The sequence below is a fragment of the Dermacentor andersoni genome, chromosome 2 (genome assembly GCF_023375885.2).
Source record: "Dermacentor andersoni chromosome 2, qqDerAnde1_hic_scaffold, whole genome shotgun sequence".
NCBI lineage: Eukaryota > Metazoa > Arthropoda > Arachnida > Ixodida > Ixodidae > Dermacentor > Dermacentor andersoni.
The window spans coordinates 139,517,840-139,544,324 of record NC_092815.1 but is presented as its reverse complement, the minus strand read 5'-3'; the positions used below and the strand labels follow the sequence as shown (position 1 = coordinate 139,544,324).

At 46.3% G+C, this 26,485-nt stretch overlaps 1 protein-coding gene across 1 annotated transcript in view; it reads left to right on the top strand.

Annotated features, from left to right (window-relative positions):
- The window catches only part of LOC129387460 (uncharacterized), a 33,120-nt gene extending 9,791 nt beyond the window's left edge, over positions 1 to 23,329 (top strand). The window contains exons 4-7 of the mRNA XM_055076382.2: positions 3,222 to 3,316; positions 12,753 to 12,854; positions 15,806 to 15,868; positions 23,140 to 23,329. Of these exons, the coding sequence (XP_054932357.1) occupies positions 3,222 to 3,316; positions 12,753 to 12,854; positions 15,806 to 15,868; positions 23,140 to 23,214 (335 nt within the window). The 3' untranslated portion in view covers positions 23,215 to 23,329. The remainder of the gene's footprint in view (positions 1 to 3,221; positions 3,317 to 12,752; positions 12,855 to 15,805; positions 15,869 to 23,139) is intronic.
- The last annotated feature ends 3,156 nt before the right edge of the window (positions 23,330 to 26,485 follow it).

The window sequence follows — 26,485 nt, the reverse complement described above, 5'->3', positions numbered from 1 at the left end:
TATGTCCCCTTTACTCAGACTGAATCGGGCGGGACCAGGAAGTCTTTACCAATGTAATCTCCGTGGCTTGTTTGGCGATCTCCTTCAACGTGCCGGCAGGCGGAACGAAGTAGAAACATATAGTCTAATCGAGTGGTATTTGCTATTTTTGATCGTATTCGACTTCAGAATTCACTATTAAAATTATGGAATAGCTGTTTTCTTTCAAATGTAACGCACATCACTTAAGCCTCGAAGTTTAGGGGCCGTTGCAAGTGAGGACTCCTATTCCGAACGATTGCGCTGCTAGAGCCGTGGCTTTTGCGCAGAGGCGCACCAGTTCTTGAGGGAATTAACGCACGTGTGCTCATCGATTCCGCTCAACAAGTTACTAGCTGTCATTCAATATAAACGCCCCGTTTTGTGGCAGCCTGTAAATCTGCTAACTTGATTGAGGTAGTGAAAGCAATTTTTGTTTCGACAGTCTCACCATTTCTGCAACCCATTAAAACTGGGTGCCCAGTGTGGCACCACAGTTATCTTCTTGAACGAACGCAGTATATCAACAAATATCTCTTCAGTGCCATGGCAGCCATCAGGCGTCTCGCAAAGCTGGCTTGATGAGCGCCACCGCCGGCGTTGCAAGCGTCGGCACATGAATGATGCAGACGTTGAGACCGAAGGAAAAACGTCAGCGGCTGTAGCGTGAACTGTACTGATCCGCCCGCTCCGCTCAGAGCACTGTGTGCACTGCGGTGCGGTATGCCCGCAGGTATACAGCAAGGACGCCACTCATTCTGCGCACAGCGCTCGTGCCAGCGGAAGAGGGTGGAGCGCTGCCCTGGTTCCGCTGCACAGTCGACTGGGTAAAACCTGACGTTGCGGCCCCTTGGCTTCCTCGTTTTAAAAGCGAAGCTTTTCTTTTATGCGAAGCATACTAGCAGCACAACCACGGTCTTCCTTGCTGCGCCGCGCGCGGCCGCGTAGCTACCATATGACGTCATAACAGCTGCAAAAGCGGAGGCTCAACTCGTGCGCTCGCTTGCGGCCGCGTAGCTACATAGCCGGGTCTCAGCTCGTGCGCTCGCCTGCATGAGTTGTTTCTTCGTCTAGCCGAACCAAATATAGCCAAGCAACAGCGGTTCACCAGGCTAAACAGTGGTTCAACAACTAAAATAAAGGCTAGTATGCTTCGCATCCTGGGCTTAACCTTAGCTAAGCCACAGCCATTTTTTGCCAACGTCGCTGGGTTTCGTGGCCGTGATTGCTACGGCCTGGCCGTTCACTTGCCGAACAGGCCGACCAATGACGGCGGAGTACGCGCGCCGCGCACACTGCTGGGTTCCTTGCGCCTCCACCAGATGACGCTTTCCTCCGCGCATCCGCGGAGGACACCGCTTGCTGCGTTAAAGGTAGGAAAACGATGGAGTATGTTTTATTAGAATGTGAAGATATCTGCCGAGCGGTCGATTTAGGAATCACTCGTCTCTTGAAGCCCTTAGGTTCAGCGAGATCAGGGGGAAAGTAAACATGTTCGCAATAGAGATTAATAAGAGGAGACTGGAAGATTGATGGATCAGAAGTAGAGAAACGACAAACAGCGGAGGCGTACAAAAACAAAGTTCACAATAGGGGCTCAGAAATTTTGGTTATTGGAATTCATGGTGAGTTTTCTTCCTTTTCTTCTTTTTTAAACATAGGTAGGTCATTAGGCAATAAACTAACAAGAGCCTGGTGGTGCAACGCACCACCCCGTTCCAAAGGGGACGCTCATAACATCCATCCGTCCATCCATCCATCCATCCATCCGTCCATCCATCCGTCCGTCCGTCCGTCCGTCCGTCCGTACGTCCGTCCGTCCGCGGCAGCGGCGGCGGCAATACATTAGCCTCTCTATTACAGCCAAATAAATCCTTCTGTGTCACTTTGTGCGCACACTCAATAAACACAAACTCGTATTTCGACTCTTTATGCACTCACACCAAGCTTCGCTCTACACAGATTCCAGCCCGTTGGATATGCTGCATTTGTTTCTCTCCCGTCTCTAGAGACCTTCAAAGCAGCACGACTGCACCGACGTTGTGAATGCGCCCCCAATGTTAGAATAATTGATATCGTAATAATACAAAATTGTCAGCCCTTGCACTATGTGGAAGTGGAAGACCAGCGAAGCTGTATTGCTCAATATCTATGTGACGTTCTATGTGGTGGTTATGCTATATTGGTTGAATAAAGGCACAAACATATAGGTTCGTTGTTTCTTTTTTGCTTTCTTGTATTTATTTTTCTTTTCTGATTGTTTATTCTCTTCATTTTTTTTTTATTTACACATGTACGCTGATGTTTCGACACGCATCGTCATAGATTAGTGTTTGGACAACAAAGTTCATCGATCCGGCGCATTGTTCTTGTCGACATCATAACTTCGTTGTTTCGTCTTTCCTTTTATTATATTTGTATTTTTTGTTTTTTCTTGTTTTTCAATATTTATTTTCTTATTTCTTTTATTGATATATTTTATTTTGCAGCTTTCCTTTTTTTTTTACTTTATACATAGGAAGTGACGTTTCGACACGCATCGTCATCCCGAGCCCTCAAGAGTTCGTGCTTGGACCCTTTCGGCACTATCACCAGGATCGACCCACATGATAATTTGTTTTTGTCAACGTCTCGGACGCATTTTTTCCAGATTCGAGCCAAAAACAGCTTCGCTGTAAAATATAGTATCCCACATGACTTTAGTTCTTAGGTTCCTGCGACATCAAGTGAACAGTAGACTTCTGCATTGAACTGAATACCAAATCGGCAATTTGGGTAGCTAGTTCCGCAATGCACTTAAATGGGTGAATACAAATCACCGCGAAAATATTTAGTTGCTCCTCACCCCCACTTTCTAGCAAATGCTTTTGCGCAGCTAGTACTTCTAGTTTCAGACTGGTCCAGAATATGGTGGGCATAAATACGAAACATATTCTGCTAACTTGCTCTTGCGGTACACATATTAAGATGGAAACACCGAAGCAATACCTGTACATCGCTATCTCACATCACGCTCGTATAAACGCTAATATCCCGAGTTATTTAAGTCATTATTGAAAAACTGTCCGATATCGCGTCATCAAATTCAGTGGGAGTCGAGTAGGACAGCTTATTCGATTCACTTCTAAACCTGGAATATTTGCACCCATTTTATCCTCCACAATCAGTAGATTCTTGTGACATTCTAAATTTCACTTTTGCAGATATCTCCACCACAAGGTTGTTTACCATTGCCTATGCCGTGATTTCTGCAATGGCTGTTGGAGCAGACCTCGTTCTTCTTCTGGGGGTGAAGGCGGTAAGTTTCCGCGTGGATGCCTTTAACGCTTTGATTTCTTGGGAACTCCGCATGAGCGTGTAAAGCAGCCGTCAGCAGCAATGGTTTAAGACTGCGCTGGTCACACAAAACGCGCGCGCGTACCCTAAGTGGGACCTTGAAAGATCACGCAGATTATCTGGGCGAACACTTTGAATATATATCCAGTGCCTTCCATTACACACAAACATTCCTGAGGTTCAAGGAACGCACAGAGCGACTGCGAACTGATCGAAAATGTGCACGAAATGAGGACTACAACAGCCCATTTAGCTTAGCTTAACGTAGTACACATCTCACTTGCTGCAACAACTAAGCGTGAGTTGGCGATCGTATCGTGTATGAAATGAGGCAGTGCAAATGAGGCAGTGCAGGGTCACATGGGTTGCGCCTCGATTGAAGTCAGAAGCGCAGAGCAAAATTGGTTTTGAGTAAAGACTCAGGAACATGGATCAAAATAAATGTTTGGGTAAAGTGCACAATTATCTGTACCTGAAAAGCCTACGCACAGAATGTAGAAACAGTTCAAGAAAGATGGCACCCAATTACAGGGTAGCTGAAATTGTAAATAGACATCCAGAATTCATCAGAAAGAAATTGAGAGAAACAGCCACGGTGAATTGGATGCAAACAATGGAAACAAAAATGACCACGGATATTTATAAGAATATTGGCGCGTGCTCTATGCAAACATGTAGAAGACGATGAGGATAGTGCTTTAAAGGACTCCGTGTAATGGGACTGGAGAAATGCAGGGACAAAGATGTTTTTGTACTGGTGGTTTTGCAACAGGCTATTCCGCCATCTTGCCCAACTTACTGTTATCTCTTGTACGTGTTGAACCGCTACACGAGTGGAGGTCGGGGGAACACAACCCTGCCTGATGCTCCGGACTCCTCCTGAGAGCCGTTCATCCATCCCATCTCCGATTACCACTCCTGTGCATCATTTCAGTCGGCGGTTGCTAGGCCTTGCTGCTGAGCTCCATCCCCTACAGGAAAGTTGGTCCAGGTGGTGTCTACCTCTGCCAATGGCGACCGCCAGTCCACCACAGCTTCCACGAGTTCCACAAGACCGCTCTACTCCCAGTTCAGCTCAGGCAGCCCTCCTGCAACTACTGATTCGCGATCACATTCATGGTGGTGCACATGAAGACGTTGAAGACTGGCTTGACCAGTACGAACGTGTTGCCAGCGTCAATGGCTGGACTGCTCAATAGAAACTCTCCCACGTGTATTTCGCCCTTCACGGTACTGCTCGCACGTGGCTGGAAAAGCGTGAGACCAACATCACAACATTGGCTGATTTGCAGCATCAGCTCAATGAAACATTTGCGAGTGTCAATCGACGGGATCGTGCCCAGCAACTGCTTGAATTGCGCATCCATGCACCGAAGGAAACCGTAGCAATGTTTGTCGAGGACATGACCCGCCTGTGTCTTAGAGCTGGCCCTCACATGCCCGATGAAAAGAAGCTGCGATACCTTATGCATGGCGTCAAAGAAGAACTATTCGCAGGACTTGTGCGCCACCCACGGAGTACAGTGGCGGATTTCATAAAGAAAGCCGCTGGTATTGAACGCGTGCTCTATCTAAGGTGCAGGCAGTACAAGCGCTTGTCCACCAGCACTCCAATCAACGCCGCCAGAACGACAGTTAGCAATCACAACTCCCTCCGCTACCTAATTCGGGAGAGTCTTCGCGAAGAACTTCAGAAGCTCCGGACACCGGCAGTAAGCGCACCCGTGGAGTCAGTCGCTGAAGTCGTGCGTAATGAAATTAGGCAAGCGTTCTCGGCAAGAGATCCTAGTCACAAGCAGCGTCCCGTAAGTTACGCCGACATTCTCCGATGTCAACACTCTGTGATGACCATGCGGTCGCACCACCAGCCGCCGAGAGCCTCACCTTGGTCATCACCACCAGAGGAAACTTTGAGACGTCCGCCCGTTGTTCTGATTCCGTCCTACCGCCAGCCGCCGTCAACTGCATTCTGGTCCTCGCCAGAAGACGAGGCTTCGAGGCCTCCGCAAATTTGAAAAATGAACATATGGCGCACATTCGATAGGCTCTGTTATAACTACAGAGGCATCGGCCATATTGGCCGCTTTTGCTGGTACCGCGACACCTCTTTCGGACCTCGACAATTCTGGTCTGAGGGTCGACGCACTTGTGATGACTACATGCTACGATACGAAGATGCTGCCTTTTAAGTTCCTTCGATAATGCGCACTCTGAACGAGCACACTCTGCCTGATCCCCAGACCGATTTCGACCGACGGTCCCGCTCTCCGTCCCCTGCTCATTCGTCTTCACAGAACGGACGTCCTTTTGCTGACCTTAGGGGAAGGAGGTCGCCCAGCTCAAGCCGGGGAGACTAACGACGGCGACCTCTGGGGGTAAAGTTTCGGGCCGACAAGACAAAGAAAAACCCCGATAACTCCGCTGCAGGACGCCGTGAAACCGACAAACCCTGATACCGACGAAATTGTGGATACCAACAAAATTGTGACCGCGAATCTTGTTGTTTCCGATGGCGGACAGCTAGTGAAAGCACTAGTTTACACTGGTGCCGATTATTCCATAATGAGTCAAGGTCTAACCGTTCGCGTTAAGGAGGTAAATACGCCCTGGACGGGACCCCAATAAGGACCGCAGGCGGCCAACTGCTCATGCCTGTTGGAAGCTGTACTGCGGGAATCACCATCGAAGATTCCTTTTTATGGCCACTTTCGTCGTTCTTCCAAAATTTTCTAAAGAGTTGATCATAGGTATGGATTTTGTAAGGTAATATTGTGCTATAATCAACATCCCGGACCACTCGGGTACGTTTTATAAGAGTCCTGGTTTAATTCCCTGCTTATCGCCACAGCGCAACTCCTTTCGTCTCATCGAAAATGATGTGGGCGTCACACCTCGTTCATTTTTGCTTGTTTCGGTGGCATGTCACGTACCGTTTGATTGTGCAGGAGTTGCAGACCAAGTAACCCCGTTTTTATTCACCCACGGTATCTCCGTTGTACGAGGCGTCGTAAAAGTCACTGATGGGCGCACGAACCTATTGTTAACCAATTTTAGCACCAAGCGACGTCACCTACCAAGGGGCACGTCCGCGGCCTATTTTGACGACGTCGCTGATGCTCGTGGCTGCTTTTCAGTACTCGAGGAAGCATCTACGCAAGACCCGGTACCTGTTCTTGACGCCAACACTACTTTACCACAACACGAGCGAGAAACGTTTCTTGCGCTCCTGGCCAAGTTCCGCGACTGCTTTGTGTTTATGTCAAGGGTCGGTCGGACGCCCTTAACCAAGCACCGAATAGTCACACAGGACGCAACAAGACCGATTCATTAAAACCATCATCGTGTGGCCCTAAAAGAACGCGAGGCGATACAACAGCAGGTAAGCCAAATACTTGAAGACGACGTGATTCAGACTTCCAAGAGTCATTGGGCATCACCAGTAGTTTTGGCCAAGAAGAAAGACGGCAGCCTGCGTTTGTGTGTGGATTATCGAGCGGTAAATCAGGTGACAAAATAAGATGTGTATCCGCTTCCCCGCATACACGATTCACTCGATAGGCTTCGAAACACTCATTATTTTTCTTCCATGGACATAAAAAGCACGCATTGGGAAATTGAGGCAAACCCGAGAGACAGCGAGAAAACCGCCTTTTTCACGCCAGATGGACTATATTAATTTAAGGTTTCACTTTCGGCTTGCACTCTGCACCTGCTACTTTCCGACGGCTAATGGATACCGTGCTTTCGGGGCTGAAGTAGAAATATGCTTAGTCTATGTCAGTGATGTAATAGTGTTTTCTGCAATATTTCCGGAGCACCTTGACAGGATTAAAACGGTTCTGCAGTCAATACGGTCCGCCGGTCTCACCCTAAAGGCGGAGAAATGTCAATTTTGCTTTGAGGAGCTTGAGGTTCTTGGCCATGTCGTCAGTCATGCGGGTGTCCGCCTAGATCCTAACAAAATTACCGCTGTCGCCCAGTTGCGCGTACCATCATATAAAAAGGCTGCTCGACGCCTTGTGGGCCTCTGCGCACATTATCGGCGCTTTATCGTTGACTTTGCTCGCACTGCGTTGCCGTTGACTCTCTTCAGGGGGGATGACGTTGCTTTTGTATGGGGCGACGGACAGTAAGCTGTATTTACCGATTAGCGGACGCGTTTATGAATGCCCCTTGTGCTTGCCCACTTTGAGGAGACAGCTCCTACAATGCTTCACACTGATGCCAGCAATGTTGGTCTCGGAGCCCTGCTTGTGCAGTGCCAGGAGGACATAGAAAGAGTGACCACCTATGCAAGCAGAACGCTCTCACGCACAGAAGCAAACTACTCTACAACTGAAAAGGAGTGCGTCGCCATCGTATGGACGGTTACAAAATTTGGCCCGTATTTGTATGGTGGCCCCTTCAAAGTTATCATCGACCATCATTCGCTCTGCTGGCTCACAAATCTTAAAGATCCTTCCGGGCGATTAGCACATTGGAGTCTTAGACGCAAGTGTTTGACATGACAGCCATGTACAAATTAGGGAAACGCCATACCGACGCCGACTGCCTGTCTTGGGCGCCCATAGAGTCGGCTTCTTCCAATGAAGAGGAGACAGCATTCCTCGGTCTTCTCGATACGCCTACCATTGCACAACAACAACGTGACTACCCTGAGCTACTTGGTGTGATTACCTTCTTGGAGAGACAAACTCAGACCGCACCTCAGGCTTTTGCGAGAGGATTCTCATCGTTCCTCTTAAGGAACAAAGTTCTATGCACAATGAACTTCTCTTCGAGCGGATCCAGCCATTTCCTCGTCGTTCCTACTGCTCTTCGTTGTGAAGTACTGGAAGCATGTCAGAACGAGATCACTTCTGGGCATCTATGATACACGTGAACGCTGAACAGAGTGCGACAAAAACACTATTGGCCAGGACTGCCCGTTGCCGTGAAACACCACATTCGTACCTGCTTATATCGTCAGCGGCGCAAGTCACCTCCAACAAACCAGCCGGCTTGCTACAACCCGTTCAAGTTCCGCAAACGCCATTTGACCAGATCAGAATGGACCTCTTGCGTCCACTTCATACTTCTACTACGGGTAACCGCTGTGTTATTATAGCAATTGACTATCTTACGCGCTACGCCGAAACAAAAGCTATTCAGAGAAGCACAAAAGCCGAGGTGGCACGATTTTTCATTGAGAATGTTGTCCTGAGACATGGCACATCTACCATCGTCATAACAGACTGAGCCACCGCATTCACAGCCCCGCTTTTAGATCACCTCCTGATGCTCAGTGGCATGACTCATGAAAAGAAAACAGGCTACCATGCACGAACAAATGGACTAGCAGAGCGCCTGAACAAAGCAATCGAAGACATGCTTTCAATGCACCTGAATACAGAGCACAAAGGTAGGGACGAGATTCTGCCTTACATCACGTTTGCTTATAACACGGCTAAACAAGAAACTGCACGGATGACTCCATTCCGCCTTGTTCACGGGCGGGAAGTAAGGACGATACTCGATGCAACGCTACCACACGAACCTGACGACATTGGCACGGATGCTGGTGCGTTTACGGAACGTGCAGAAGAAGCCAGGTAGCTCGCACGCGTGCGAATACACCGGCAGCAAGAGCACGACACAACCTGCCGTGGTTGCTCAGTGGCTATGGTGTTAGGCTGCTGAGCACGAGGTCGCGGGATCGAATCCCGGCCACGGCGGCCGCATTTCGATTGGGGCGAAATGCGAAAGCACCCGTGTACTTAGATTTAGGTGCACGTTAAAGATCCCCACGTGGTCCGAATTTCCGGAGTCCTCCACTACGGCGTGCCTCATAATCAGAAAGTGGTTTTGGCATGTAGAACCCCGTAATTTTTTCAGAGTACGATACAGGTGTCTATAATGCCCATTATAGACATGTAACTTACGAACCCGGTGACTAAATGTGGGTCTGGACGCCTATACGAAAAGGGGGACTATCCGAGAAGCTCCTCAGGCGATATTTCCGACCCTATAAAGTACTGCGACGGCTAAGTTACGTTGCATCAGATAGCCCTTACTGCACAAGACGCCGCGAACACTGTTCTGAACTTGTGCACGTAGTGCGCATGAAGCCCTATGTCAGCGAGTGACTGTACGGCGGACTTTCCTTTATTGCTTAGCGTCCGGGCTATGCTCCTTTAGAGAGAGGGCAAATGACGCGTGCTCTATTTAGGCATGTAAAAGACGATGAGGGTAGTGCTTTAACGGACTCCTTGTAGTGGGACGGGGAAATGCAGAGACGAAGAAGACGTCTTTGTTCTGGTGGTTTTGCAACAGGCTGTTCCGCCGTCTCGCTCAACATATTGGTGTCTCTTGTTCGCGTTGAACCGCGACAATATGAAGAAAAAAAATAGAAAGGAAAATCTGTACGATAACATGAACGAAAATCCCTTGCTATATGAGGCTCGAGCTGGTTGCCTGAGGAAAACACATAACGGAGCAAATATTCGCGACTAGATGAGGCATACGTAGGCTGCAGCAAAATACCAGGGCAAATCCTCATGCAAATTCGTACCAGCAAATCCTTATGGAATGCACAGGAATTAACCAAGTGAGACCCGTAGGTAACATACAACTTCCAGAAGAGCTTGGATTTAATGTTGACGGACGCATCAACTAGTCAGCAGTGGAGGTAAGCAAGAGACGTTTGCAATATAGGTAGAAAAAAAAGCAAGGAAGAGATTGATACGACCGGATCCGTTACAACAATGTGTAGCGGTACAAATTATAAAGAGAAGCTTCGAGGAAGAAAAATAGGATTAGAGATGTTTGAAAAATGCTAGAGTGAAAAATATGTATAGCATGCTTGAGTAATTCAAGCTGGTTAGGTGACTATTTCTCACTACCCCGTTGCAAAGAGGATGCCAATAAGTTAGTGTTTAATTATTGGAATGACTACAGCTTATTCCCACGAGGATCGAATGTACCCGATTAAGTACCTACATCCTGAAACACTCAAAAAAACTCTTGTCTACCTTTAATGCCATGTGGGCGACTGGGTACATTCCGTCCTCGTGGAAAGAAGCTTAGTTACCTCAATAATTAAGCAACGCATAAATGCATCCCTAGCCTGCAGGTACAGGCAAATAACGGTAAAGCTGTCTGCGCAAGTGTTTTAATAAAATGGTAAATCGGCACTTTATTTGTTCCCTAGATAACAACAAAATACTAGATCTCTTCCAATGTAGTGTCCGAGACGGTACGTTGACAACAGACAGCATTTTTCGCACTGAGAAAAATGTCAGAGATGCCTCAATACAAAAGCAGTCTTTCGGTATTTCTAGATCTTAAGGAAACACAGGACACGAGATGGCGCTTCGGGATTCTGCGAGATCTTTCCGCGATGGGAGTCCATGTAGATATGTCAAACACAGTCGAAAGCTACCTGTCTAACTGCACGTTTCGCATAAGTGTGTGTAATGCTTCATCTAGACCATTTACAGAGGAGACTGGTGTGCCGCAAGGGGGCGTGCTCATTGCACACTCTTTGTTGTGAACATTAATTTCCTGCATTCAGTCATTCCACGCACTATGCATTATTCTGTATGTGTCGATGATGTGTAGATATGATTCAAATCATGCAGCGTTGCTATCTGCAAACGGCCAGCTGCAGCTTGGATTAAATAAATTGTATGAGTGGGCGAATCAAAATGTGCTTAAAATAAACGCACTGAAAAGTACGCGCATGCAACAATACCCGTGTACCTAGATTTAGATGCACGTTAAAGAACCCTTGGTGGACCAAATTATTCCGGAGTCCCCCACTACGGCGTGTCTCATAGTCACATCGTAGTTTTGCCACGTAAAACCCCATGATTTAACCAATTATAATAAAACTACTACCGCTGTGGCAGTGGCAGCTCATAGAATCTGACACATCATTTATCAGTGTCATAAAGCACTCCCCACAGGCACGAATTCGGATGCACTTCCATGAGCTTTAAGCCAATTACTCATGCCCAGAATTTTACACCAACGTATAAAAGTTGCATGCCGACGTGTCTTATGCAGTCGTCGGTCCATAATTTTGAGAATCCGACGCTCTGCACCCACTAACAAGCATCTTCATTGCTGAGGCATGTGCACCATTATCAGCTGTGAAGCATATTACGCAATTAAAATTACTGATTTCAATTGTATTTGCGTTCTCATTAGGCGTAGTTAAGGTCTTAATGTCGTTAAAAAGCATAAAAATTCTGTAATTATTGAACTATATTCGCTTCTGTGCGATGTTTGTGCTGTTGAACAACGTACTGTAATGTGCTGGGTTCCTCGGCCAAGAGGTATTGAAGGTAATGTGTTTGCCCATGAACTCGCTACGCCCGCAGCAACGAAAGCTCGCAACGCTTCCTTGGCTTCGCAGCCTTAGATTGGAAACCTTTCCCTTGGGATGCTGAAACGTCTAATATGCTTCACCTGATTAACCACCGTTAGGAATTTGACCATGAACAACGAAATTATCGGAAGCCGATGTCCCGTTATGCCGCTTGAGAATAGGACACACCTACTGCTCACACAACTACTTGTTGACGGGTGATGAGCCTCCAATCTGCGGTAAATTCGGTGAGAGGTTGAACGTCCTCCACGTGCTACTGTAGCGTTTGGAAGCATACGTGAAAGGGAAGAAAACACTTTTCTCTAGTTTACAGACAACTTAGTGCTCTTCATCTAGCAATGTTTCTCGGTAAGGAATTGCTATTTAACGCAAGATCAATTTTTGATTTCTTCAAAGAAATCCCCTTACTACAAGTTATCAATCCAATAAATTCATTGCATGGAATCTCTTGAAAGGCCGCTGTTGCGGTGGAAGATTTTGTATAGCGTGCGCCTCCTTGCCCTTGCTTTCAAAGTGCCCTGATTAGCCACTACTGTTACTGACAGTGACACCATATCAGTATATCATTCCTTCACTGAATGTGTTTTATTTTCGTCCACCATATTATTCTACACCTTTTGTATCACTGTATTTGTCATACATATTTTACGCACTCTATCGCGAAGTCTCTAAGTCCCTATAAGCTGCCTCAATATGCACTTTGACATCGACTACATCATACCCTTTCTTGGCGCTCTTTGATCATCCCTGACCTTTGCGCCATAAAAGCCATTAATCATCAATCATACAATGTAGAAAAAATATAATGCATTGTCTCATAGACAAGCTAATAGGATAAAAACAAAAACGGATTGCTAGTGTCTTTCAAGACTGCTCATCCTCTCTTTTTCATGTGCACTGCGTAAGAATCATATTTACAATGCTTTGAACCTATAGTCCAGGCAATAAAGTTTGTCCCTGTCAATGACTGGCAAAGTGGGCGCGTTGCTAATGATCATAAATATGCTTCTTAATTATCTCATTGCAGCAACCAGTGAAAGCACTGCGCGTATTTTTGTACTGGAACACCTTCCACTTCCTAGTCGATGTCGTCATTTTAACGGCCTTCTTCGTTGCCGTCCTCAAGCAGGTAAGTTGTACGATGACCTTTACTTTCACTTTTTCAGTGTCCTCTAAGAGTTAAAAATGGTTAGTATGTGGCCAATGGTACCTACTCAATCGTCTCGCGGTAGCTGTCTGCGCCTTTATGTAGCCTATACAGCCCTACATTGCGCTTGACAGCAATTATATGGACACTCTAGGCGAACTTCCACCGGCGCCGTCAGCGCCGCCGTGAGGTTCCGTTCAGTTCAAAGGCGATCAGATTCCATTATGCTCAGCACGCCGTATGCTGTTTGGTGAGCCAGGAAGATTGGTGGTTTGAGGCGCTCTCAGTATTGAGGTCACGTGATAAAGCGCTCGCAAGTCAGGTGGCGTTCGGGAGGGAGGCGAGGACGAGCGCACCGTACCGTTAACAGGCGTGCACTAGGGAGGAGGGGAGTGCAGGACAGCGCGCTTCTACTTGTGTAGCCCTACTCTGCACCGCCCGTGCTCTATCTTAATTAGAGGTAATATCCACTGGTTCAAAAGCTGAGCCAGAAAATTATTTTGAATTTTTTCTTGCACACAGTTTAAGTGGAAGCTCCTGCTTGTACCCAACTTCAGTTTATTTATTGAAGTGTATGAAAAACGTTTGAATGCTCAGGTGGGAGAACCCCGGGACCAATTTAAATAGACTCTTTTGCGTTTTAGAGGAAAAGGTGAATTCTTGTAACTCTAAGCGAAATTTTCGGTTATCACCTGGAATCTTTCCATTGCCATAATTCGGATTTAAAAAAAGCACGACGTTTATAAACCTGTGATACCGCATTAAAAACAGATATCGAGGTTATGTAAGCGGCCGCTGTGTTCTTACCTCAAGTGCCCAAAATACAGATATAATTTTGCAGCCTACGGGGAATTGTTCGAAAATTTACAAGTGCCTTGCAAAAGCCTATTTCGCAAATTACTGCTATATTCCAGATAACTATTTGATACATAAATTTGTTACCTTTAGATTTAGTATTAGATGAAGCTTACAGATTTAGGGTTTTTCCTTCTTTTTATGTCCAAGTTAGCGTTGTAGACATTGCAAGTGAATTTTTCGAAATCTTGCAACCTTAGAGTATTAAAAAACGTATCGCATGAAATATAAATCCACTGCGTACAGTGACTAGAATAAAGCGTTTATTTTAAATGCTAAAACCTTTGAAACCACGTACAGTGGTTGCCGAGAACAACAGTATCTCCGTCCTGATGTATTTAGACGAGCTCCCAGGCTAAAGCATCCGATGCGGACAGAGCATCGATACAAATATGCATTTTGTTCTTCTTCTCAACAGCAAAAGATTGACGAAAACGCAGGAACTACTTCATCTGTCGCGTCCGTCTTTAGCTTTTACAGAATAATTCACCCCAACACTCCTCTGAGAGAAAGCGTTCGATTCGTTACTGCCTATTTCAGAACGTCGGATTCACCACAGACAAACCACTCGCGTAAATTACATCAAGAAATCAACCCCGAATCTACGACGAAACCACGGCTGTCGTATTGACCAATCAAATTTAGAGCGAAGTACAAAATACGACGTGTCATTTTGGTCGGAACACTTGCTATAGCTGCGCTATATGGCCGTCAAAGTATTCGAGATTTCACTGAGCATTTACTTCGTTTGCTAAGAAGTTTTTCTTGGCCCTGGTTGGTGAACTTTCTCTGTGTTTGGTGTTTACTAAAGGATATGCTTACCGCTATAATGACGCAACACAGACGGTAACAAAAATTGTGTTTCGCAAGCAGTGAAAAGTCTAGCAGCGTTTACAGTATGAGGCAAAATTACCCAACTTTACACGATAGCAACGTTTAACGTTATGCTGAAGCCGATTCAGTACGCTCACGAGATGAGAGCGGAAAACGTTCGGCGTTGGTCACCGCCCCAGAGAAAGAATTACGCACATTTACCTCAAGGGGACACACAACAAAAATATGAAAAAATGAGGGAAGCATCGAAATTCGATGCGGCTGCACCAGTACCAGCAGCAGCTGCTTCCTCTGGTGCTGCAATCGTTCAACCATTATGGGCATGATGAGAACAACATGGATTTATCTGATCTTCCCGCTTGTGGTTTCAGAAGCTCTTCTGGCTTTCTTTATTAGGCTTTTTATGCCTTCATTGTGGTACATTTCAAAGCAATCTATGCTTTTCGAAGTGCAGAAGACGTTGCGAACACGCACAAACGCTACTATTTGCGATGGTTTCGCTTGTCTAGGTGGCCAAATCGAAATGCGCGAAGCGTCGCAAGGCACTGGCTTGCGCGTTGTAAATTCATAAGGGCGTTTTCTGTCGATATTCTATGCATGCGTCCATGGCGTAATTAGGAAAGCATCGGTAAATTATAGTTGTGTACCAGTTTACAACCCCAGAGATTGAATGGCTCCCTAGGGTAGAATCATTGTTAAACATGCGCGAATATTAATGGGTTCACGCAATAAGCCCTGGTCTTAGAGACTGGTTCCCCGAATGTTTGTTAATTTGTTTTTGTGCTGTTGAAAGTGGCAATGAAGAAAAAAAAAGCGTCCGTGGCGTAATGGGCTTGTACCCTAAATCTGTAAGCTTCATCTAATACTAAATGGCGTAATGGGCTTGTGTGCAAGAAGTCCTAGGTTCGAACCCTGCCCTAAATCTCTAAGCTTCATCTAATACTAAATGGCGTAATGGGCTTGTGTGCAAGAAATCCTATGTTCGAACCCTGCCATTGGACAATTTAGATAATGCTAATTTAATTATTTATTACGCAGTACTTTGTTGAAAACGTAGAAGTTAACCTGGCTTATAGGAGGGATAGCTCAGGTGTCACTGTCCTCCAGTCGTGGCAACAAAGAAAATGAGGGCTCTGAGATGCTATTAAGTATCAGCAATAACGAGTCGTTTGTATTCGTAGTCACCAAGACAATGTGCAAACTGCCTTAAGCATGTTCTTGCTTTTGTCTTCTTTATTTTACAGTCCAATGCCACTGAAGCCATTAATGCATCACACACATTGATTTTCATTGCGACGGCTCTTCGGGTAAGTACGTTGGTCACTTTAGATTGTTCACACGCAAAGCTTTATTGGTACAAAAATTTATTTATTTACTATACATACTTTTAAATGCTGTAGCCACAACAGAAAGGAGTGGTAACAAATAGAAACAAGTGGAAACAAATGATTTTTTAAAAATGCTAAATTATAGCGTGGTAGATTGCGGTCTTCATTGAAGATGCGTCCAGGATGTCAACAATGGAAACGGTAAGCACGAATGATGGGTGGTAAAAAGAAGAGTCATGGTGGCTGTTTGTTAGGCAGGCTTGCACGCCCACACTATGTCTGTGGTCAGATTGGGATGAACCCTAGAATTGTGGTGTAATCAGTTCTACCTTCAAGACGGAACTTTAGCGATTAACCTTGTGTACTAGGCATAGGCGGCCACATATGCCACATAATAAAATATTAGGCAACATTAGGGCTCTTTAGAGCGCAGCCCTTAGGAGTCCTTTGCTGCGCTGAGTGTCGGCATCCCTCGCCGTAACCGAGCGAACATGCACAACGAAGGATGAAAGAGTGAACGCGGAGTTCAGCGGGCGATGAGAGACGACGATAGCGAAGAGAGCGCGAGGCGGAAAGCGGAGGAGGAGATGCAACGAAACCACGAGGCGAAAAGCGGAGGAGGAGGCGGCTATGGCGAAAGCGTGAGAAGAAAAGCGCTGTTCCGCGCAAGACGGGCTCTGCAGCAACGACCACTACGATATGGCACCAGAGTAGCGCGCCGTCGTCTGTTCACCGATGACGCAATCGATAAGGCACGCGGCGAGCGCGTCTACCGTTACCATATCTGGAAACAAAGCGCATCATGAGCGGAAGTCTGTCTGTTGCGGCTGCTGCGAATCGCGCCCGCGCGTCACCCACGCACTGCCTCTTGTGATCTCCCGATTAGCGAGGCAGTCGCGCCACACTTTGCTCCTTTTCCAGTGTGCCCCATGAGACATTGTTCGCGCCAGCCAAGCTACTCTCAGCGTTCTCTTCCTAATATAAACCGGGTATTTATATAATCATTATACCAGTATATATTTATATAATCATGAAAACACGTGTAGAGGCGCGCTCAAATTTCGCATTAAAGAGTATCGTAATATTCGGTGAACTTTTTCCTGCATGTTACACAGGAATGACGGGGATAGTCAGAATGAAATGAGCTACTAAATTTTCGAATTGCCTCAAGGGTCAAGAGTTAAGGCCGACCTAACACAAATTTCGGTCTGGCGATTTTCGGCGGCTGTGTTTTTTACCTTCTTGTCGGCGCCTCTGTCCTACTGTACCGACGCCGAGCTCTCCGCCGACCGTCGGCAGATTGTTGACGTCGGTAAATTGTAAGAGGCGGCGACACAAGGGCAGAAACGCTGTCGCAGACAGTTGGCAGACCGAAATCGGTGTCGCGTCGGCCTAATGTGAGTGAGCCTTTACTAATGCTTGACTTTTACCCCCAATGGCAGATGTCTATTCTAGTTGTCAGCGAGTTTGGGTTATGGGTGTTTCAGTTTTGCAGAACTAGGCACAGTGGAAAGAATATTACAGGCACCCCACATGCAATAAGCATCAGCAGTAATATAATGAGCATGCGGGTTCCATGGAATGTCATTATTAATGTGAAGACTAAGGTATTTGTGAGTACTGATGAGGCCCAAGTGTCATTCGGTACATATATACGTTCATTACCAGTGTTGATGCGTGCGTAATATGCACGTCGAGTTATATTTGTTAGTATTAAACTTTACTAGTCCATTCTTACACCAGAGTGACATACTTTAGCGATCCCCTTGCTGTTTACGCTATTCATCAGGGTTGGCAATCTTGCGGTATGTTACACAGTTATCCGCACAGTTACACAGTTATTCATTGATGAAGTTACACAGTCAAGGAGCCTATAATGTAAATGAGAAAAAAGACAATTTTAAGTGCTAATTACGAAGCTAAGTAAAAAATGACTTCCTAGAAAATTTCATTCGGGCCACCTACAGCAATGCAGTCACCGAATTCTCCGCTGTTGCCATGTGCCTAAGTGAGTCCATAGCCATGGTGCGAAACGTCGCCTTACGCTCGATGTAAAACGGAATACGTGAACGCCTCATGCAGAAAGCATGTTTGTTGCAGTGGCAATTATGCACACACTGGAGGCATAGAGAAATAAATTCAACAAGAGGGGACACACAGCGAAAACTGGCAACAGGAACCACCTCACGCCTAGTGTAAACCCCATCCTAATGAACTTACAGACAACGTTTTCTTTTATATTTTTTTAAGGCGAAAGGCCTTTCTAGGCTCATGGTGATGTTTGTGTCAGCAGACCTGTCCGCCGAAGCGTCATCACGCCATATGAAGACAGATTAAAAAATGAAAAATGAGTGATAGTGACAGTCGGGGTTAACGATAACGTTATAATAGAGCTCGGTAGATGTTAATAATGACTAGTAATTAGTAATAATGACTAGTAATGATTTGTGATTACTACTAATGACTCCGACAGTATCAATGTTTATCGATGGCTTGTAATGAACACAATTGGTTAGAAATCACTAGAAATGTCTAGTAATGAGTAGCAGTTACTAAAATGACTACTAATGACTACGAAATAACCAATATGTATAACGACGGCTTGTATTGACCACAACTGATTACAAATGAATAAAAATGCTTACAAGACAGCAGTAATGACTAATAATTACTTAAATGACTTGTAATGACTAGTAATGACTATGAAATGACCAATATGCCTAACTATAGCTTGTAACGACTACAGTTGATTAGAAATGAGTAAAATGCTTAGTAATGACCAGTAAGCACTAATAATGACTGAAATTACTTGTAATGACACTAATGACTACGAAATGACCAATATTTCCAACGACGAATTGGAACGACTACGACTGAATAAAATGACAAAAGAAGCTTATTATTGAGCAGTAATGACTAATAATGACTGAAATTACTTGTAATGACTAATAATGACGGAAATTACTTGTAATGACTACTAATAACTACGAAATCACCGATATATCTAACGACGACTTGTAACGACTACAATTGCTTACATATGACTAAAGATGCTTAGGAATGAGTAGCGTTGACTAATAATGACTAATAACTTCTAATGACGCATAATGAATCGTATATGACTTAGGATTACCGAAATTATATGAGGTGAAGAGAAGAAAAGATTTGAGATGAAGAGAAGGAAATACAAGTCAAAGAAGAGAAAAAGGAAAGGAAAGAAGAGAAAAAATAGCGAAAGAGAAAGAGGCAAATGATAAGAGGGCAAAGAGTATGCTTTCGCCGTTCACCTCTTGTTAGAGGTCGTAAGAGACCCTGGAATTTTTAATTCTTTCTCGCTAAAGCTAAAAAGGTTTTGCGTATAAATGAACTTATACTTTGCGACTAACTTTTCTTGCGTTACCAAGCAACAAGCTAGCGGCACGCCAGACGCGCCATAAGCATGCGTCATTCGCCAGACATGCCACCGAAGCGAGCGAGGCCGGCTGCGCATGTGAAGGTTGTCTGTTCGGCGACCCGTCTCTTTTGGATGTAGCGTGTTCGTTCGGCTTCCGGCGTATTCTTGCGTTTCTTCTGCACTTCGACACGGCAGCACTGCACTATTGGACTACGGCAAGGTGAGATTTTTTTTTTTTTTGACAGCCGGCGACGCATTTCAAGCAGTTTTGGCTTTTACGGCACGGAACCGAGACTTGTGACGCGGTTAGCGAAAAACAGATCAGCCGTCCTGGCCTAGTTAATTTGAGTTAATGAACCATACTGGGAGTTTCTATGAGTCCCAACATTATTTCGATAGGTTTTTGGCACGCTCGCCGCACCCGGCGTTATGACGCAGTGCTATCACTGTTGGCAATCGACCGTCGCCTTCTCGACAAGCGTGAGTACCGAAAGAAGGTATATCGTTGTCGTTGCAGGACCATAAAAAGCCTCACAAACGTGTCCCACTAAAATTCAGTACACGCAAAAGTAACTAACCAGGGCCGGCTTGCTTTTATCTAACGGCTTCACAACCCCAGGCGCGGCGAGCCAGCCTCAAAAGTATCCCCAAAAGTTACAAAAAATTACAATAATTTTGGGGCTCAGAGAATGCGTCACGAACTTGTCCCAGTAAGATTCAGCACACGCGAAACTGCGGCACACAGCAGAGCAGCTTTTCGTTGACGGCGGCACAACTCCAGGTGCGGCGCGCATACCTTAGAAGCATCCCAAAAGTAGCGAAACACAATAATGTTGGAGGCCAGGGAAGGCGCCACTAACTTGTGATTCAGCACACGCCAAACTGTCACTACGGTCGAGGTACAGTCGCGGTCAAAAATACGCGGCCCACGGCTCCAGTCGGCGGAGCGGCCGCGAGCCGCACCGCGGCGCTCGCGTCGGCGCTGCGAGAGTTTGCGCTCTGACGACAGGTATCTCCCTCGCTCTCGGGCGGATACGTAACGGACGATACGTAACGGGCGGATACGTAACGGATACGGACGATACGTAGGGAGATACCTGTCGTCAGAGCGCAAACTCTCGCAGCGCCGACGCGAGCGCCGCGGTGCGGCTCGCGGCCGCTCCGCCGACTGGAGCCGTGGGCCGCGTATTTTTGACCGCGACTGTACATATCGCTAACTGCGTCACATAGCCGGGTGCGGCAAGCGTGCACAAAAACCACCTAAATAAGTTAGAATAACGTTGGGGCTCATAGAAATCGTCGCAAACATTTCCCAGTACGAGTCATTAACTCAAATTAACTGCGCCGGAACGGCCGAGCTGTTTTTCGCTAACTGCGTCACTAGTCTCGGTTTTGTGCCGTAAGCCTAAATTTGCTTGAAATGAGTCGCAGACTGTCAAACAAGGTTTCTCACCTTGCCGTAGTCCAATAGTGCATAGGTGCCATGTCGAAATGCAGAAGGAACGCAAGAAAACGCCGGGAGCCCAACAAACGGTCTACATCCGAAAGAGACGGGTCGCCGAACAGACGACCTTCACATACGCAGCCGGCCTCGCTCGCTTCGGTGGCACGTCTGGCGCATGAGGCATCATATGGTGCGTCTGGCGTGGCACTAGCTTGTTTCTAGGTAACGCAAGAAAAATAGGCCGCGAAGTATAAGTTCATTTATACGCAAAACGTTTTAGCTTTAACGGGAAATAATGAAAATAAATAAAAAGTCTGTAAGTTCATTTCACATTCTTTTTTTCCGATGCTCACGCCAACTACGGATGGCATTAGCACTAGGCGTGACGTGTTTCCTGTTGCCAGTTTTCGCCGAGTGTCCGCTCTTGTTGAATTTCTTTCTCTATGACGCGCGCGCCGAAAACCGAACCGGAAGGTGTTAATCCCATCCGCTTGGTGCGCTACAGTCAATTCGGCCGCTGGGCTCTCTGGGAGTGTCCGCTCTTGTTGGATGTCTTTTCTTTATGCTCGAGGTGCATTCGCGCCGTGGCGCCACTGCCGCCGCACGTCGTGCTCTCCCACTGACGGTACATGCATGGGTCGCGCACCGTTGGTTAGATGATCAGAGAGACGCCCAGTGCATTTGGCTCCGAATGAATGAATGAAACCACGTTTATACCACACTATAATGGGCCGACGGCGCTGCGGGGGAAAGAGAGCGGCTCTGTGAACGACAAATCGAAGTGGACGCACTATCAACGCTCCACTCAAAAGGCTCACTGATGGAGCCAAGGCGGTGTTGCGCCTTCCACTGATGACATGAGCGTGGAGCAGAGGCACAATATAAGTGCACTACACTAGCGGAGAACTTTCAGCTTTTCCTTTTTATTTCCCGCGAGTAACTTATATATTTCGTGTATTTTATTTCGTTATCGTTTCATGATCGTAACCTCTGCACTCAGAAATGCCTCTTCAATTGAAGCCCGCGCTTAAGTGACGCCTGTCGTGAACGCATAAAGGAAACACAACGAGCGTCTTGGGCGCGTACGCACCAGACGTCATTTATCTGAAGTGAAGCATGAGCTTCAATTTAAGTTGCATTTCCAATTCCCGGGGTAAATTTCAAGCGTGCGCATATGTATTACTCTTGGGAACTAATAAAGAAGAAAGAAACAGTTCAAAGTCAGTGTTTGTCTTCGTCGTTTCCTATCCTTGTTTCGGTGTGTGCTCTATTTCACAGTAGGACTTCTTCTTGGGCGAGTTGGTGCTTCGATTTCCATGAGCGGAAGCTGTCTTTTCTTCTGTACGTTTGTTCAGGCTGTCATTAAACAGTTGGTAGTTTGGCGCTTCACTGTCTTCCTTTCTTCCGTCCCTTTTCAAGAAATGTATTTTGCGCCACAAAGTATACCTAGGAAATCTATTTCATAGCTACAGCATAGAGGTCGAGCGAGCGATAACGCGTGGTCATAGAGTTTCCTACAATAATTACTAGAGGGAACTCTAGCGCTGCGATGTGGCTTCTGACGTTCTTGTGACTTCGTTTATGCACTTTATCTGCCGTCGCTGTCCTAAATTTTAGAACAATCAATACTTTTCAAAGTGCATTAGACTAAGCTTAAACACACGCACAATCACTACTAATCGCAGCGCTTCAGCTTGTCGAGGGGGCCAAATCAAAACGCACGAAGCTTCTCAACGCGCACGGCGTTTCATGCTGCTTGTGAGTGCATGCGTCCGTGGCGTAATGGTTTCAATATCGAGTTTCTGTGCTAGAGGTCCTGTGTTTGAATCCTGCCATCAGGCAATTTTAATCATGTTTCTTTAATTATTCATTACACAGTACTGTGTTGAAAATTATGAGTTTACAAAGTCACGGAGCCGTTTCAAGGCAGAAACGCGAAGTTTAGGCACACGCATGTGCCTACCACTCCCATTCTGGCTAAACCTGCAGCTCCCGTAGGCGCAAGCACCAGAGTTTCGTCTAGTAATTCCGGCATGAAACTGTACGGGCGTGGCAACATTCTCCAACTGAATTTCAGCTAAAATCCCGAAGTGTCTTCTAAAGCACCCCTTCAAGGTTTTTCCTCTGCAGGAAGCCGCACAACAGGCCTGATGAAAACAAATTTGATAAGCGTTAAAATCCTTCCTGTCACGCAGCCTGATTTGCGCATCGTACACATGCGCTGACGTACGTACGTGTACATACAAAGTAGCGCAATTTTCGCCAGCACCTACGATGGCACAAAAAAATATATGTACTGGGAAGACAATCCTTCTAAATGTGCTTGTTAAATTTCGCATAACTTCTGAGCGTGCTTCTTCGAGTGTATAGACTTCGGTCAGAACTACAGACCCTGTTTTCTCTACTTTGCAGCTGTCTATCCTTGGCAGCGTGTACCAGACGTACAGGGTCTACGTGGCGAACCCCAACTACAGGGACTCGTACTGACGCGCCTACGCACTTGCACCTTCTCAGAGGACATCCATCCCATTGTTTCATCTTTAAGCTATTCTGATCATACAAGAATATCCGTTTTATATATTAAATAAATGTGGATACGCTATTTTTCAGTTCTATTAATTTTCCCTCTTAGAAAAATATAGTCACTCATGTCCCATGCGCTCGCGCATAAAATGTGGATTACGCACGTTGCCGTTTTCTATAAGTCTATTTAGAAAATCTCCCAAGCAAGTGCGGATTCAAATAGGGTGGATGTAATGGAACGCTGAAACACACACATGAAGAAAGAAAACGTTGGAAGGCGATTCGACCTCAAGTTGAAGTCGATGAAAGTCTTCCTGGGCGAGTTGGGGTCGAGATATGGCCACAGTCACTGCAGGCAACAGTTTATCGCGTAACTCCTCACATGAGGGGAGTTTTCTTCCTGTGCAACATTCGGGATCGGCCCAAATTTTGATGTATGATGATCTGTGAACTAATTTTAAATAATTTCCAGCAATTCACACGTCAAAACTACGATCCAATTATAAGGCACGCCGTTGTGGGCGTAAAGCGTCCGTGGCCTAATGGTTAATAGAGTAGCAGGCTTCTCTTTTAGATGTCCTCTGTTCAGATCCGGCCGTTGGATAACTATAGTTATTTATCTATATTTAAGAAATCACAATTTCAGCATCAAGGCGAAATAATTAACGCGATTGCAACATGTTACAATATTACATGATGTAAGGCTCGTAGCATTAGTGGCGGTATGGATTGCAGTAAACATTAACAGGCTAAGGAAACACGCGTGCCTTAACGTGCGCAGGATCGCGTGGACTCGATGACCGCGAGCAGCATCGACTAGAACCTCAGGGTCTTGTCCTTCAGGGTCGGAAAGTCCTGCTGTCATACTATAACGCCACGTGCTCATCCAGTACAGTCCCGAAGCAGTGGAAAAGCAGCCGTTTGGTGGCCCTCCTAAAGCGAGGAAAATCGCCTTACGAAATGTCATCTTACCGGCCAGTAGCTTTAGCTAGCTGTGTCGGTAAGGTGATGGAACGAATGGTGCTCACTAGATTAGAATGGTTCATGGAAAAGAATGAGCTTTATCCTGAAATGATGACCGGATTTAGACGTGGCCGGTCTGCAATAGATGGGGTCATTGATCTCGTGTCCACGATCGAACACGAAAAAAAGCGACACCGACTTGTAGGAGCAGTTTTCTTAGACATAAAAGGGGCTTATGACAATGTACTGCACGAAGCCATTCTTGATGCCCTCAATAATTTAGGCATCGGCGGCCATCTCTACATGTGGAATGAAAATTACCTTGATGGTCGTACAGTCTTCATGTCCACGAATGATGGCAAAACGACAAGACACGCTGTGGTCCGTGGAGTGCCTCAAGGAGGAGTTCTCAGCCCGACTCTTTTCAATGTCGCCCTTATTGGCCTTGCGGAAATAATTTCTGATACAGTACGCATCAGTACCTACGCAGACGACATATGCATATGGGCATCCGCAGTCACGCGACCGAAAATTCGGGCCAGATTGCAGCGAGCTGTTTCTTTAACGTCTCAGTACCTGCAGTGCCAAGGCCTGCAACTGGCTCCAGACAAGTGCGCTGCGATGGCGTTCACACGGAAGCTTATGTGTTGGTATCCAATTATGATCAATGGAAATGCCATCCCATATGTCACCCACCACAAATACCTCGGCGTTGTCATTGACCGCGGTGTTTCATGGTCGAAACATGTGGCAATGTTAAAGAAAAAATTAACTGGGCTTGCTCAAGTTTTTCGCTTTTTGGCCGGTATGAAGTGGGGTCCATCTGAGCATTCGCTACTCCGGCTGTACCTGGCTCTCTGCGTCGGATACATTCGGTATAGCCTGCCGGTTTTATCAAGTATGAGCCCGTCATGTTTGCGTACGCTGGAAAGTGCCCAGGCACAGATGCTCAAAACATGTCTCGGTGTTCCACGTTGCACCTCAACCCAGGGAACAATTGAGGAGGCTCGCGTCACCCCTTTACCTGTCTATCTACGATGCGAACCTCATCGAGTATTTCTGCGACTGCTTTGCCGTCATGGACGCCATCCCTTATCGACACTACCCGATATACGGCCGGACTCCACTTGTTCAAGAGCCGTTAAATGCCAAGAATCTGCCATACCAGCATACTTTGCCCCGGCTGACCTTCCACATATGCCCCCATGGGTAATGTCCAAAATACCGGTACGTCTATCTATTCCCGGAATTTCTAAAAAATCGCGAATACCTACCATCGGCCTCGGACATTTAACACTTGAATATATGTCGAAAGAATATGACTCCTCGGTGAGCGTGTATACAGACGAATCGGTCTCGTCGTATGCGTCTGGTGCGGCTTTCGTCGTGCCTGCGCATCAAGTCATTCGACGGTTTCGTCTGCATATTAAGACGGCTACAACATCTACGGAACTAGTGGCAATAAGAGAGGCCGTTCAATATATTGCGCGACAGCCTCCTCAAATATGGACAGTCTTCAGTGACTCAAAATCGGCTCTTCAACTACTTAGATTGGTGTTGAAAGAAAGCGCTTACAGAGTGTTGGCTCTTCAAACTACCGAGCTCTACACTTTAGCGCAAGAAAACGGCCACCACATCACATTTCAGTGGATTCCCAGTCACTGTGGTATACAGGGCAACGAACTGGCCGACGCCGAAGCGAAGAAAGCACTCGAAGAACGAGAGTCACTGCTTTCAATTCCTTTTTCAAGAGCAAACACCAACTGTCTCCTCTCCAGTGTCATGCGAAAATTGACAGCAAAGCACTGGGACAATGCAGATAATCGCCACAGACGACTCGAGAGATTGGACCCTACCATGAATTTTAGGTTACCACCGAAAATTCAACGAAGCTGTGCCAGTCTTCTGCACAGACTAAGGCTGGGAATAGCGTTTACGCGCGGATACGTGCACCTCATGCGACGCACCGAGTCTCCACACTGTGAGGTGTGCAATGTGACTGAGACTATAGGTCATGTGCTTTGTGACTGCCCTAAGTACGTGGAAGAGCGTGAAAGGTTGGACAACGACCTTACGCGTCTCGACAGTACACCGTTGTCGGAGGACGTTATTTTAGGCCCTTGGCCAGATGCTCAATCAAGTTTCAAGGCCATCCAGCCATTACTGAACTTTTTAAAAATTACGGGCTTGGATTGCAGACTTTGAGCATGCCAAATTGCTTGCCATATGTTCTACACCTTCCTTCGATCGTCATCGTCACCCATCATGCACC